This window comes from Streptopelia decaocto, assembly GCF_964273445.1.
Source record: "Streptopelia decaocto genome assembly, chromosome: 1".
In the NCBI taxonomy this organism is placed as follows: Eukaryota; Metazoa; Chordata; class Aves; order Columbiformes; family Columbidae; genus Streptopelia; species Streptopelia decaocto.
Window position 1 is genome coordinate 207,281,988 of NC_138663.1, and position 15,483 is coordinate 207,297,470.

Genomic DNA, 15,483 nt, shown 5'->3' on the forward strand with positions numbered 1-15,483 from the left:
TTCATTCTTCTTTCTTCTGTTTTCTTTCCCACTTGCCTTCTTACGCTGTCTCTTTTTCTTTTGTTCATTCCTTCGAAACTCACGATCTATTAAAACACTTTTAAAACTATAGGACGGCATTTTTCCAAAGTCCTCTGGCTGCCCAAATAGACACATTTCAGCATGGCCTGCTTTCCCAGAGATTAGGTGACTGATGTACCGAATACGTGCCTCCTGGAGGTGTCTGAATCACTTCCCATGGAAAGAAGACACAGAAAATCACCATCAGTTTCAAATCCCCAAGTGCGTGATGAGTTCAGACCAATGCAGGTTGCTGAGTGCATGTGTCCCGCTAGCTGTGGCAATTATTAAATGACTCACATATAATTGAGACTTGCTTTCCATTGGTAATTGTTATAAGAGGGTTTTCCTACAGTCTGTTAAATAATCTCTCTTTTGTTCCTTGCAGGAATGTACAAAGAAAGCAAATTAGCTTTCAGGTGCCCAAAGGTGTGAACTTAGATCCCATTTCTTTTGTTCTCTCTTTCAGGTTATTCCAATCTGACCACCATACAGACGTCATTATTTTAATGTTGAATACTCAGACAAGGGTGCCATGGATGTAAAAGAAAGGAAACCGTATCGATCTCTGACTCGGCGCCGCGACACTGAGCGCCGCTACACCAGCTCTTCAGCCGAGAGTGAGGACAGCAAGGCACCCCAAAAGTCCTACAGCTCCAGCGAGACCCTGAAGGCTTATGATCAAGACTCCAGGCTGACCTACAGCAATCGGGTCAAAGACATGGTGCACCAGGAGGCCGATGAATTCTGTCGAGCAGGTGAGCACATTTCAGCAGATTCTGCTGTAAGCAGGGTGAGCTGAGAGCTGGGGCTGTGTGGGAGGCAACCTTTGAAGTACTTCAAGGCTAAAAGCAAGATATAAAGAAAGGGAGCAGCAATGAACATCTTCATTGTATTGCACATGGGATGTGTGCAAACCAATGTCACAGAATCACAGAATGGTTGGGGTTGGAAGGGACCTCTGGAAATCATCCAGTCCAACCCACCTGCTAAACCAGGGTCACCAGAGCAGATCACACAGGAATGTGTCCAGGTGGGTTTGAATGTCTCCAGAGAAGGAGACTCCACAACCTCTCTGGGCAGCCTGTTCCAGTGCTCTGGAACCCTCAAAGTAAAGATATTTAGATTGTTTCACTCTCAAGTGTGATACCACTAGCCTGTGTTTCTTAGCATCTACTAAGACACATTTTCTGTGTCTTAGTCTTTCTGCTTGCAACAGCCCTTCATCACATCCCACCATGAGACCAGGCCCCCTGTGCACACACTGCACAGTGCTGATGTGGCATGGAAAGTCCCTACCTGCCCAGAAGACCTTTTCACTGTGTCATGTGCCTGCTCTGTCATGATGGAAGTCAACAACAATCCAGAGGCAGAAGACAACCAAAGGACAGTGCCACTGTCCACACTGTCCATCTGGGCTACAGCAAAACCCAAGAAGCCTGGAGGAAGGGAGGCAACTGAACTGCAAATGGGACAAATCACCCTTGGGGTGATGTCCTGTAGGATGTAGATTTGAGATGGGGACATGCTCCAATATTAGAGGAGTGGTAAATAACTACTTTTAGGACTTATAGGAGTCCAGTTAGCCAACCTGGGTCACAGCAGCTGTGAAGATGTGGAGGTTCAAGGTTCAGCATGGGCTCCACAGTCTTGATAAGAGATTCCAGATATTCTTCTTTTTATCGCTAGCCTGAAGTTAGTGCAGTTATATTTTCACTGCTGTTGTTGCCTACGTGAGGTAGATTTCTGGCCCCTCTCCTGTCTCATCTTCATTTTTCTGTAGAGACACAAGTGTCTTAGTTCAGAAACCCAGCAGGGCTTCACATAAATTATTTTTAGAAGTCCATCAAGAAAAGCATAAAATGGCAAAGTGAGTCAGATGGAGCAGGCAGCATTCCAGACAATGAACATAAAATAGCTGACCCAAGGCTGCTCTGATCACACCCTCAGCAGTTTGGAGAAGCTGATTCCCCAAAGGAATGCATACAACTGCACTTGTTTAGCTTGAGGGCTGCTTAATTTCATTCTTCAAACACCACAAACTTGTGGTTTTGGTGCAAGACTCATCTTTAAGGCATGCATAAGCAAAATGACTTGCAGAAGTATCTTTGTGCACATGGATTTGATGTTTGTATTTCAGGATAACTGCAATAGGCAATAATTATCAAAAGAGCCAATAGACGTTGTAAGTAATACTTTGCAATCATAAAAGGAGTTTCCCTCTTAGCAACTCTGAAGTACTTCATCCTCTCTAAGGAATCCATGAGCTTATAAAGAAAAAGAAACCTTTTAGGTCATTGAGTTTGCTCACTTCATACAATATATTCATCATGCAGGATAGATGTGAATTAGTACAGGTCAGCGGTTTTCAACCTGAGGGTCTATGAGGCCATGCAGGTCCACGGAGTTCTCCTAAGAAGGCCACAAAAGATAAATAAGAAAAGCCAGACTACTGATAGGGAGTATAAATTTGTTATACACGAGTTCATACTTCCCTAGGAAAATTTTGTAGGGTACTGAGAAATAGTAAAAATCACTCATCTAAGTGGCTGAAATTAACTGAGATTAACAATGTCAGGGCACTAGTTCTACTTCTGATATGCCACTAACTGATTTTTCCATTTATAATTTTCTCCCAGTTTATCTTAAGTGTCCCAAGACTGGCCTGCAGACTGTCAACAATTACCCCAGATTTTCTGTGCCACGTTTTCCCTGGCACAAAGCCATGAATGGACCTCACTTTGTGGTGCTTCTTGGGCTCGTGCCAACTGAAACCAAGCCTTATTATCCAGCTCGACATCAACAAGGCACAGTGAATTTCTCTCCTGCATTGGTTTGGAAGGCAGGGGAGGGAAACATTTCAAATTGACCAAATAAATTCAGTAAATAAACAAGTCAGCATTTAAATGGTTTTAGCTAGAGTAAGAGTGCCAGCAAACGTGCAAGTCAGCACGGGAAAAAATAGACCAGATCTGAATTAAAAAGTCTTAGATATTTATTATCTTCCTTTTATTGACTTGAGTTCTTCCAGCTTAAAAGGCAACAGTGAGCATAGAATATGAAAATCGATGCATCTCCTGCTGTTTATTGCAAATAAATTTGATTTTCAGTTAATTGTAGCAGTCATTTTTCATAATTTATGAGCTGCTGTTACTGGAGAGGATCAGTCACACTGCACATTGATGTGTCTGGTGATGCTGAATGTGGCTTGTTTCAGGGGAAGGTGGAACTCGCCATCAGGGACAGAAACGTGCAAGCAAAACCAAAAGATGATGTTTTCCAGTACTCCATGGAGGATGGTTTAAAAGCTATCTGGCTTTGCACAAAATTAAAAACTGGAAGTCTCTGGGGAGATGCTGCTTCCCTGCATTTATAACTTAGGTCAAGCTCATCGACTACCTCATGCCATGGAGTAGCAGAGGATGCTCTCTCACAGCACTTTGCAATCAAGTTAAATGGATTAATTTACCACAAGCTTCCACTGTGCTCCCGGAGCGAGGCTCTAGAATTTCATGGAGGTGTGAGGCCCAAGCAATGTTCTCTGTCCACTCTGTCTGAAAGCTTTAATCTTGTTTGGTCAATTAAAAAGGTGTGAAGTTCATGAATGCTTTATATAATTTGAGTTCTATCAGCCATACATCCAGAACCAGCTGAACCATGGTTATTTCCTCTTGACATCAAAGAGATCTGAGCTTTGCACAGAAATGTTGTCCAGTTCCATTATTCACCTTGCATTCAAAATCTCTTCACTATGAGCTGCAAAGTCAACTGAATGAAGAAATGTAGTAAAACAGCATCTGTTTGGAGCTGGCTGATCATTTGATGCATGTTTTCTATAATATGAGAGATCTTCCCTATGCAGCAGAGCTAAGGTATAAGCCAGGTTATTTCCAGAAGCATCAAACCAGACTGTGGAAAAGTAGAAATCTGACTGTTTTCTATTGTATACACATTTTCCACCAGATAATATTTAACATCAGCAAATGGAAATGTGAGGAGAGCCACATGTGTGGTTTTGAGCAGGGAGAGAATCATAACTTGGTTTTGAATACAACCCTGCGGTCCAGACCAGATGAACAGACCTCAATAACACATAGATATGAACTTCACTGTTCAAAGCTAGGTTTGGACCTGAAGTTTCTTGAAGATCATGTGTTCAGATTATCTTTTAGAAAAAACTGAGTCTGTGTCCTGGGTGTAGATTTGGCAGGTTCCACCTCTCTTTTTATTGTCAAGGACTTACTTATTGAAGTAATGGGAAGAAGCCATCTAGGCTAAATTTGATCAATGATGTTGGCATTTGGCTATGATCCAGGATCTGATGCCTCCTACCGATTACAGATATTTCCTTAATCCACCTCATCAAGGCGTAGTGTAACAGGAGCAGTGGTGCATTGTTCCATATAAATGCGTGGTGCAGCTAAAGGCCAAAATCTTTTAAAGGCATTCAGGGCTGAAAAAAAATAAAAGCATGCATTAATAAATAAATGTGGATTAAAATGGAGCCACTAATTGGTCTCCACAGCTTTCCTGTGCAACTTTCCGAACAAAGTGTGCTAATATTTGAAGCCTCATTCGCATGGATTCGATCTGATTTTGAAACTCTGCAGGTAACTAGACGTGAACTCAGGAGTCATTTTTCAGGTTATATTTTTAGTCAGCTAAACAATTGCATTTATTTGCAGCCAAATAACCTCTGCTGTGACTTGTATCAGAATGAATAGCTAAACTGAGTCAAGGTGTGAGTGGTCAGCAAGGGGAAAGTGAGATCACCAAAGGCAATTTAAATCCCCAGTATGTAATTTCAGGAATTTCAATGAGCTCTTTCAAATTTCCTATTGTTGTAGAGTTGCCAGGTGTATGGTCAGACTTGTGATCATTGCATGCCTCATTTTTCTTTTGTCTCAAGAAGATTACTATTTGCCACTCCTAAAGAATTCCACCATTTCTGCATCCGTCTTTCCTTTCAAATTTGATTATTTCATTGAGCACACCCTGAATATTTGTCAGCTTCCAGAAGCAGGAATTCAGCTGCTTTTTGGTCTTGGCATGGACACTTGGTCTCCCACTAACCAAGACCACAAATCAGGGGAATTTTTGGTGTGACATTAGGACTTGGGAACTGCTGTGCCTCACTTATAGACAGAGGATGAATGGTTCTGCCATTGACTTGTGCTAGGTGAAACCATCTTCTATTAAGTGTTCCAGGGGAGGTTTAGATTGGACATAAGGAAAAGGTTCTTCACCCAGAGGGTGCTGGAGCAATGGTGGAGCACCACACTTCCCAGGCAGGTGTCACGTCCCCAAGCCTGGCAGTGTTCAAGAAGTGATTGGACAACACCCTGAGACACATGGTGCGAATTTTGGGGTTGTCCTATGCAGGGACATGATTTGGACTCTATGATCCTTGTGGGTCCCTTCCAACTCAGGACATCCTATCGTTCTGTGGTTCTATTAGTCTAACCAGGCTGCTGTGTTCTCTCCCAGGAGCCAACTTCTCCTTACGAGAGCTGGGTCTTGAAGACATGACACCCACACACGGGACTTTGTACCGGACTGATATCGGGCTGCCTCACTGCGGCTACTCCATCAGCGCCGGCTCAGATGCCGACACAGAGGCAGACGTGGTCATGTCACCCGAGCACCCAGTGAGGCTCTGGGGACGCAACACCAAGTCCGGACGCAGTTCCTGCCTGTCCAGCCGGGCCAACTCCAACCTCACCCTCACCGACACGGAGCACGAAAATACCGAAACCGGTAAGTGGTGACAGCGCATGCAGTGTCAGCCTCGAGCTCTGCCAGGAATGTCTCTTCTTACCACTCCACCTTAATCTTCCTTAGGTTTTATGCTGGGTTTTTTGTTGGGTTTTTTTTATCGGACACACTGAAAACACTCTTCTAATAGCCCCACGTCGTGGCCTTTTGTACTGTCCTACAGAGTGTTTGCTAATAAACTGCTGGAGAAGCTCCTACTTATTTATCACAGCGACAGAGATCATTAAGTGGCTGTAATACTCTCTCTGCTTTTTGTAGCGACCTTTCAGAGAAAAAGCATTTAAATCTCCCCTCCCCTGGCCGATGCTGCTCTTATCTTTGCTACAGATTTTCAGGGCAGATAATTTCCTCCTTTTCCTTGCCGGTTCCTTGACAGGAGCCGTTTCATTTATGTAAATCGGCTGACTGCTATCAGAAGGAAAATGACGGTGAAATATTTTTAGAAGCCTCTTTCTTCATGTGAAATAAAAGCTGAAGGTCACAGATATATATATATATATATTTTATCTCTGTAACTTTGTGTCCCCAGCTGCGGGGACTCCTGCGTGTGTTTTGTAGGTCTGGAAACCTTTTGGTCAGCAGTTCTGCCAGGCAGTGTAGAAAGGAGAGAGGATTTTGATTCAATTGCAGCTTGACCTGGGGGTTCACACAGCCCTATATGCCTTTGCACCTTTAATTCAATTATGGCACAGCCTGCTTCTTAATATAGCTGCTGCGTATAAGGCATCGGGAGCTTGAACTCAGTACAGAAAGCTGATGTGAAATGACTGTATTGCTTGATCTCTTTATGCTTTTTTTGCCACAGTATTATAGTGACAAATGATGATAACTTTTCCTTGGGAAGCCATGACACGGTGAGACATACACCACCCACATGATTTTATGTTTAACTCCAACAAAATTACAGGAGAATCTTATTAAGTTTCTGCTCAGAGATAATAATATAGTAGGCAAAGTTCAAAAATAAATGGCCTCGTTTTTAAAGGACGTACAGGAGAACCTCTTAAAATTATCTTTAGAATATTTTTTTAAGTTTCATAGTGTAGCATCTTACAGCTGTGCACCCGGGCAGATATGCAGTGCCAGGTTATATAATTTTCCTTCCAAGACTTGTATTTTGTTGAAAAAACAGAGGCATCATCAGGGTCAGAGTTTTGCACAATCTTTACGAATCACTAGAAAACAACCAAACGCAAACACCTTGTGCTTCCATACCATTCTCCTGTGCTTTTCATGGTGGTGTATAAGCAGCTACCTCGTACATTTTTCTTTCCATGCCTACTCAGAAAAGCAAATACAGAATTTTAGCCTTTTTTTTTGTTTTTTTTTCCTTAAGTGTGAAGAATTACATTAGCTCCTAGAGTCTTTTTCACTGGTTTCCGTAATGCTATCTCTACATGTGCAAATGCAACTTTGTACCTACAGATCACTTACAAATGAAATTATATTAGCAACAACACATTAGCAACAGCACATGTCTTGAAAGGCTTTACTGAAATTAATAACCGAGGCAGTAATACTCATGTCAGGACCAAGACAAGCTCCAATTCCTTTTCCCTTACATTCAATGACACACTAAGCATTTGTTGAACCACCATTTCATAGCAATTAGAAAAGAGAAGGCAGAAAGGTGAAGAAGATACCTGCAGGTATTTTAAGTGCTGTACAAATATAGAAGGAGTTTATATGGGTCCTGAGCTTTTGTAGTTTTAGATGTTGAGCGTTTTGAATGAGAAAGGCTATATGATACTCAAAAATAGAAAGTGTTTGTAGCATAAATAAAATCTAGAGATTCATTGGTGTCCGGTATGTAAGGGACAAAAACAATAAAAAAAGGAGGTGGTGGAACTTGAGGGAAAATATTATGATCCAGACTGGCTGTTGGGGAGGTTCATCTGATGCTTAGACTTCCCTGGGAAGATAGGAGAGATATTGACCAGGTTTAGGTCACAAAAACTGCTTCAGAGCTCAGAGAAAGACATATTTCAGTGTAGGGATTACAGGCTGAATTGGTGGTATAAACATATCCAAACAAAGGTTGCAAGGGAAGAACAGAAGAAGGACTAAGGAAAAGTCTTAAATGTGCACAAAATCTGGACATCTTCATTTTGCAATTGCGGGGCACAGATAAAGGTGTGAGAAACTTTTGCACGCAAATCCCTCACAGCCTGAAAACTACTGTTGGAGAAAAAGAAGCCTGAGATCTCCTCAGAAGTTTTGTCCAGCAAATGCAGAGGTTGCTCTGGGTTTCCTTCCACTGCACGGAAGCCGTGTTACTCTGGACTCTGCTGTCACACAGGCTATTCTGAGAAATCCTAGATTTATAGGAGAAACATTTTTAAGAAGAGATGAATTTTTGCTAATGGCAGCATAAAGTAACATAATGCTATGACTCAGTTTACAGGATACCTTTATTGGTCAATATTAATTGTTGACAGTATTGATAGAAGTTATAGCCTTTAGCTGAAGTCAATATGGAGTTTTATGAACCTGCCATCAATAGAAGATTTTATGGGGCCCATTAAACCAACTTCTCCAATGAAGGTTAACGTCAGCAATTTTTATGCTGTTCATTATTTATCCAAAATAAATAATCAGAATTTACTTCTGATGTTTGTAAATCCAAAGCTGTTGAAGCACGATTCCACTGAGACATTTATTTTGTTTGTAGGAAATGAGAGGTCTGGCTCACTCAAAAAAGCAAGTTTGCTTTTATTTGAGGAGAGGTGATGCCTTGAAGGAACAGATAGGCTGTTTAGTAAGTGCAGCCACAACCCACCCCTTTTTCTTTAAGGAAACCGATGAAATGCTCTGGTTCCATGGCACATTACAGTCCATAAATCACTTGTGTAGGCAGCTGGCATAAAACCCCACGTGTTGCTTTATCTAAACTGTTCCCAGGCTTTCCAGGAGGTGGAATAGTTTTACTAGGTTAAGAGTTTGTTTTCACTGAAGGGTTAGTTTGAGTTATAACTCTGGTGTTGCCCTCAGTTTAGATCCTGCACACCCAACTATCCCTAATGGCTTTTAGCTCAACCTGGACAGTGACTTTGCAGAGGGGGCAGAGGGGACAGCCCAGGTTACTGCACCTTGTCCAGGGACAATGCAATCACTCTATGCAGTTAATGTAGCAGACAACTCATGTAGCTCAAGGGTTATTCTGCAGCATGACCATCTAGGCTAAGCTGAAATTTCCATTTACAGTTCAGATCTATACACAAGGAGGAGTCTGGTTCCTGGAAGGCTAGCAATGAAGTTAGGAGAACCTCTTTCCTCTACTTGTTCGTAGTGTTTCTCAGCAAGACTGAGAAGTTCCTGAAGTGGTCATTTGGATCTGAGCCTGGAGTTAACTGGCATTACCTTAGGTAACCCAGAACAGGTTTGCACTGAGCCAGCAACTGTTTAATATAGAGAAGAGCACAATGAAGGAGAACAAGGTCATAGTCTTCCAGAAATTGACTGATTTTGCAGCAGCTCAGTCACATACTAAAAGCAAAATGCTTCTAATCATGAAAACATCATCATAAAAATACAGTGCCACAGAATAATTTATTTTAGAAGGCATCGCTGAAGGTCTCTAGTCCATTCTCCTGCTTAAAGCAGGGCTAACTTTGGGGTCAGAGCGGGTTGCTCAGGGCTTTGTTCAGTTACACTTTGAGTATCTCCCAGGATGGAGAGGTCACAACCTCTATGTCCTGGTTATGGTGCTGGCCACGCTTGTTGGCAACAACTTTTCTCCTAAGAGCTAGTCAGAATTTCCACTGCCACGACTTGTGTCCCTTGCTTGTCCTCTGCTCCCTGAACACCTCCAAGAACAGTCTGGCTCCATCTTCTGTATATTCCTACACTTCAAATAATTAAAAGACAGCTAGATAGCAGACAGTATCTATCCCCACACCTAAAATAGTTAAAAGCACCTAGATTTCCCTTTAGCCATCTCTTCTATCAGCTGAACAGAGCCACCTAGGTCCTCCTCATAAACAGTTTGTAGGCTGTTAGGCACTGGAGGAGATAGACAGATGGGTTGGAGGAACTCCAGTGCTAAAAGTTTCTAAGTGTGAACTAGACAAATAACTGCTGAGAAAGGTCTAGATTGGATGCTGCCTCAGTCAGAGTGGCTGTATGTGTTGGCCTCTTGAGCCTCTCTCTTCCTCCAGCTTCAATAATTTGTAGCATTTCTTTGACTTCAGGGGCATTCAGGACTGTTCAGACTGAGCTTTGAGCATCTCAGGATTTTGCAGTGCTTAGGGCACCCCTGACTGATGTAGAGATGGACAGTGTTTGTGTGGAAGCACCCATGAAACAGGCTCCGAATATTTCCTTCGGGTCTATATGGCAGGTCGTACCCCAGATCCACCCAAATTGTTATGTAACATGCTGGTAGGCCCTGAATAGACCCAGGTGTGAGAGATGAGCAGAAAATGTAGCTATTCCCACACAGAATCCTTTCCTACACAAAACAAAACACTTTTTTCTCTGCCTTCAACATGATGAAGAGCATACTGGTTTACTCAGTGCAATCACAGCAGGAGCACTTTAAACCTGGGATAACTCCATTTTTTAAATTTGTTGTACAGTTGTACAGTTTAACTTTTATCTTACCCAGAGAAGCTGAGACAAAATAAAGATTCACTTTAGTCTTAATCCAGGTTTAGTGTTAATATCCGCCAAGGCACGTAACTGGTTAAATGAGAGAGGGAGCAGGAGAGAGGGGGAAGTGGTTTTCTTCATTAGCAGGAGAAGTCAGCAGTGATTAATGCTGTGTATATGTGCAGAGTGGAACTGATGTTTCTCTCTGTCCTCGTCTCCTCTTGGGAAGAATGTGGGCAGTATCAAGAGGCCAGAAGGATCTCACAGGCAGGATGAGTAACATCAGATGGCTCGAGACAGTTCAACTGAGCTGGCGATGCTCAACTGTGATATATTGTGTACAGAAATTCTTGCAGCAGAAGTGTTGTTGAAGTGTGGCATTTTCTTATCTAGCCGACTGAGAGATTAGTAGACACGGACTAAAATTCCAGATCTGACCACCCTGGAAGCCAAAACTCAGGCTGCAGGGCTGTTGCTGTCAAATTGTGCTGTGCTGCTTCTTTCCATCTTCACAATTCAAAAATAAGTAGGAAACATGACATCCTGCAGACAATTCCACATGCTTTTCATGTGTGCAAAAGGGTTGAGAATGGAACTCAAATCTCCCGTTTAACAATCAACTGGATGCAGGTACAATCAGCCCCAACACTTCCACCACGCATCTGTTGGTCACCTCTGTTTAGGAAGAGCAGTTTAATCTCAAGGTCCATTTGTCTTTGGCTTCATCTCTGAAATCACCAGCCAGTGACTACAGCGATATAGACACTTACTCACTGGTGACAAGATTAAAAGCACCAATTCATTTTACATTGCTGGACCCGCATCCTACAGAGAGGAATAATTTTTCTTTTAGTCACTAATGTTCTGGGATACATTTAAATGAGCTTTAAATCTGTCAAGCAAACTACCAGCCCAATATCCAAACCTGCTCTCCAAGCCTTACCAACTTGACCAGAAAGGCAGTCAACATGTTACTGTTAACCTTTGCTTTCCCATCAAATAAATTGCCTTTCTGGAAAATTCTCATAGTTTTTTGTAAAACTGAAACATCCTGGCAATCAGGAGCTGGAAAACTCACATGATAGCTGTGGCTGCTCCACCATCACAGACCCAACTCTTAGCCATTTTAATTGACATAATAGATAATTTAAAGAGCATTTCTTGCAGTAACCACCACACTTTCTGCTTCCACACTGCTTAAGCCATTACTGCTGCTGGAAGGAGTGCTTAAGAAACTGCACAGGAAATTAGGACTCGATAGAATTGAATGCTTATGGAAGATACTTAGAAACACAGAGGTACATTACAGCAGGAAATAATTAAATAGAAGCCTTTCAAACAAGGAACGCCATTTCTCCTGGGTAGTTAAGAAATCTAACTAATGCTTTCACTTATTCAGTGGTGTCTAATACAGAGTTCATCAAAGCCTTCAAATACTCCCGTGGCCATCAGCGGTGTTAGATCAGGTCCTAGGTGTAGGGTGGTAAATAGCTGGTTTTCCAAATTACACAGAGTGCCAGCATGGCATAAATCCCAGTACTCCTGGTTAAACACAGCACTACATGCTGTTTGCTGCTACATTTCCCGTATCCATTTTGGCTTCTTATTAAATCAGAAAGCTGCCCTGATGCTCAAGCCACATGCTCCAGAATTTCATTGGCTTTTTGCAAACATTTTATCTTCAGAGATGTTTTACAATAGCTAGTGGAGCTATAGGAAAATGGTAATTATGTCTGTGTGTTTTTCGTGTTCCCTGTGCTTGTCCAGAACTCATTTCCTTATGTTGTCCATACTTGCAAAGGCCTTCTCAAGGTTCTCAATTTTTACTCATTCTGTACATCCACCTTCCTGTTTCCCAAATCATGTTGACCCAAATCACTGGCCCAAAATACAGTTCAACGTATCAGTGCAATTAGCAGTTCCAGAATTACTGTGTAATCTTAGCATTACAAATTATTTAATACTCCAGTTGATAATCTATGGTGACTTTTCTTTTTATTACCATGTTTTGCTGAGTAATTTCCTTTCAGGCTTCACACACTCCATTGTTAATATTGTTACTGTGGTTGCAGCAACATGGTTTTTTTTTTCTCTCCTTTGAATTAAATAGTGCATTATAAAGTACTTCCAGTAAATGAGCGTGTGCTTCAGACATGCTTCTTCTGCAAACTATGTAGGCAAAAACGTGATAGTCAGAGTCTGGAGAATTCAGAAGGGAGATTTAACAAAAAAAAAAAAGGAATGTGCTATGATCTGTACTTTATTAAGCTTCCCTTATGCCTTTTGAGTAGGGGAAGACAAGAATAAATTAGAATTACCCAGTCAAGATCAGGCATCTGTTGGCTGTCATCTTTCACTTGCTTTCTATCAATTGTAACCTTAATATTAACAAGATGTTTCAGCTTGAAATAAAAATTAGCCAGAACTCTTACCACTAAAGATCCATCATCAATTGCAGAAGTTAGTAAAGAACTACAAAAATGAGTAGCAGATCCAGAAGGGAATTTTCATTAATCCTCTTCCCTGTTTCAGCTCCTCAAAACTCTTAAACTGCTCCTTTCCAAGTAGGATTTGCAAACAATTCACCATTTTAACACTACATGGGGATTGCTTGGGTATCGCAACCTACTGAAGCCACCTTATAGAGATATTCAGAGACATGGTGATCACTTGAAATGTGAAGGTCAGGGGAAGGAATGTGCCTTCAGGCTCTCCAACCGTAAAGATACTAATATTCCTATGAAGAATATTAGTACTAAAAAGGAGACTTTAGCTGCATGACTGTCCCAAATGCTATATTCTCCACTGAAAAATGGCTCCCTTGAAGGCTGTTACATCTTCCTGACTTGTGATCCGACATTCTAACCACTGACATTCTTGATGATGGATTCCTCTTATTTTCTGTCCTCTAATCTCTTTTGTCCTTTTCAGACACCAGCCCTGGGAAGCCTCTTGAAAGTGAAAAAGTGAGGCACCACCTCATTTCTTCACAAGAGTCTCAGAAAAAGTTTAGCCCAGATGGGACAATAAATTGATGGGATTTAGGGCAACGCCCCTGTCCACCGGGTGTAAAACGGCCTTTTAGATGAGGAAATAAGTGGATCCCACTGTCTCTCTTATGAGGAGAGGCTGACGGAGCTGGGGCTCTTTAGTTTGGAGAAGAGGAGACTGAGGGGTGACCTTATTAATGTTTATAAATATATAAAGGGTGAGTGTCAGGAGGATGGAGCCAGGGTCTTCTCGGTGACAACCAATGACAAGACAAGGGGCAATGGGTACAAACTGGGACACAGGAGGTTCCAATTAAATTTGAGAAGAAACTTCTCAGTGAGGGTGACAGAGCCTGGAACAGGGGGATTGTGGAGTCTCCTACTCTGGCGACATTCCAACCCACCAGGACACATTTCTGTGTAACCTCATCTGGGTGTTCCTGCTCCAGCGGGAGGGATTGCACTGGATGAGCTTTCGAGGTCCCTTCCAACCCCTGACATTCTGTGATTCTGTGATTTTGTGTCTTGGGCAGAATTCAACCCACCCAAGAGCTGATTGTCCCTTTGGTAACACCAACACCCACCCCAGGGACCACAGAGGGAGCCAGCAGCATCCCTGCTCCCCATTTAGGAGGTGAAGATACACGGGATCAGTCTAAGTTTAATAATCCCATTGCTACATTAATGACCAGTATCTTGATTTTATTCCACAGTGAAGGAATTTCCACTGATTTCTAGGGTTGATCTAACTCATCACTCGCCTATTTGCCTCTAGAGGAAAATAAGTTTTTCCATTTTCTTTTTTAAATATTTTTATTCCCATATGGTATGTCCCAGAGAGAATGTATTTTCTGTATTACTGTAATCTGCATCTGAAAGAATGCGGACATTAAAACCCTTCCCAATGTTATTCTGCTGTAATGAACTGCAGTTCAATATAGGTTAGTGTGTAGGTTTCACGTTATTATTATTGTGATGATGGTGAAGCCATTAAACATGAAAAAAAGGCCCAAACTTTAGAAGCTCATTAATATCCTGAATACTGGGGGAGAGGGCATGTAGAAACAACATTAACAGGTAAGAATTTACTGTTCTTTTCAATTACACTGTTAATTTTTGTCCTTTCCTTCACTGCTTTAAACTGCCTTGCCATGCAGATTTTTTTTAAGGAAAATAATTGCTTTTAGTAATATTGCTGGCAAGCTACCAAGTATTCTGGAAGTAAATCTATGCATTTTTTACATTATTTCCAAGTGCCATGAATAACTTATTTTGTTGTGAAATACCTTAGGGAGAATACAGTCAGGTTCAGCAGCAAAAGATCTATTGCTCTTTTAAGAGTAATATTTTGCTTCGCACCTGTTTTTGGGGTGGGATTTGTGTGCAATGCCAATGAGGAATGGCTGATGTCATGGACCATGGTTATGGTCAGGACACCGAGGGCCATCAGAGCTGGTGTGGACATCAGTGCTTGGGTCATGATAGACTTGCAGCTTGATGGGCATTTGGAGAAGGATTATACTTTTAGGGCCAGATCCATCCTAAGGAAAGGAATGAGCCCTCCTGGGACAGATGAAAGGATGAGAAGAAATGGCCTCAAGTTGCACCAGGGGAGATTCAGATTGGATATTAGGAAAAAATTCTTAATGGAAAGGGTTGTCTGGCATTGGAACAGGCTGCCCAGGGCAGTGGTGGAGTCACCATCCCTGGAGGGGCTTGACAGACATGTAGATGAGGTTCTTAGGGACATGGGTTAGTGACAACCTGAGGTTAATGGTTGGACTCAATGACCTCAAGGGTGTCTTCCAATCAAAATGACTCTATAATTCTGTGAAAGAGAGGTAGCATGGAGAAAAGCAAAGAGATTATAGGGAACAATACATCCAAGGAAGGAAGGTTGGTTGAAGGCTCCAAATGATCTGATATCTATCTCTGAAGCTGATTGACTCCTGCCTTGCAGAATTAAGCCTGCTGGTTATGTACGTATCAGGGAGCCAAAGCTTGTTTTCCCTTCACCTTTTCTTCTTTTTCTGCTTCATCCTGGATGTGTAGGGATGCAGTGGGCACA

General features: G+C 42.0%; 1 protein-coding gene across 1 annotated transcript in view; it reads left to right on the forward strand.

Moving 5' to 3' along the window:
- The window catches only part of TENM4 (teneurin transmembrane protein 4), a 653,831-nt gene that overhangs the window by 254,882 nt on the left and 383,466 nt on the right, over nucleotides 1–15,483 (forward strand). Inside the window, exons 4-5 of the mRNA XM_082052895.1 lie at nucleotides 530–818; nucleotides 5,548–5,817. Coding sequence (XP_081909021.1) covers nucleotides 596–818; nucleotides 5,548–5,817 — 493 coding nt within the window. The 5' untranslated portion in view covers nucleotides 530–595. The remainder of the gene's footprint in view (nucleotides 1–529; nucleotides 819–5,547; nucleotides 5,818–15,483) is intronic.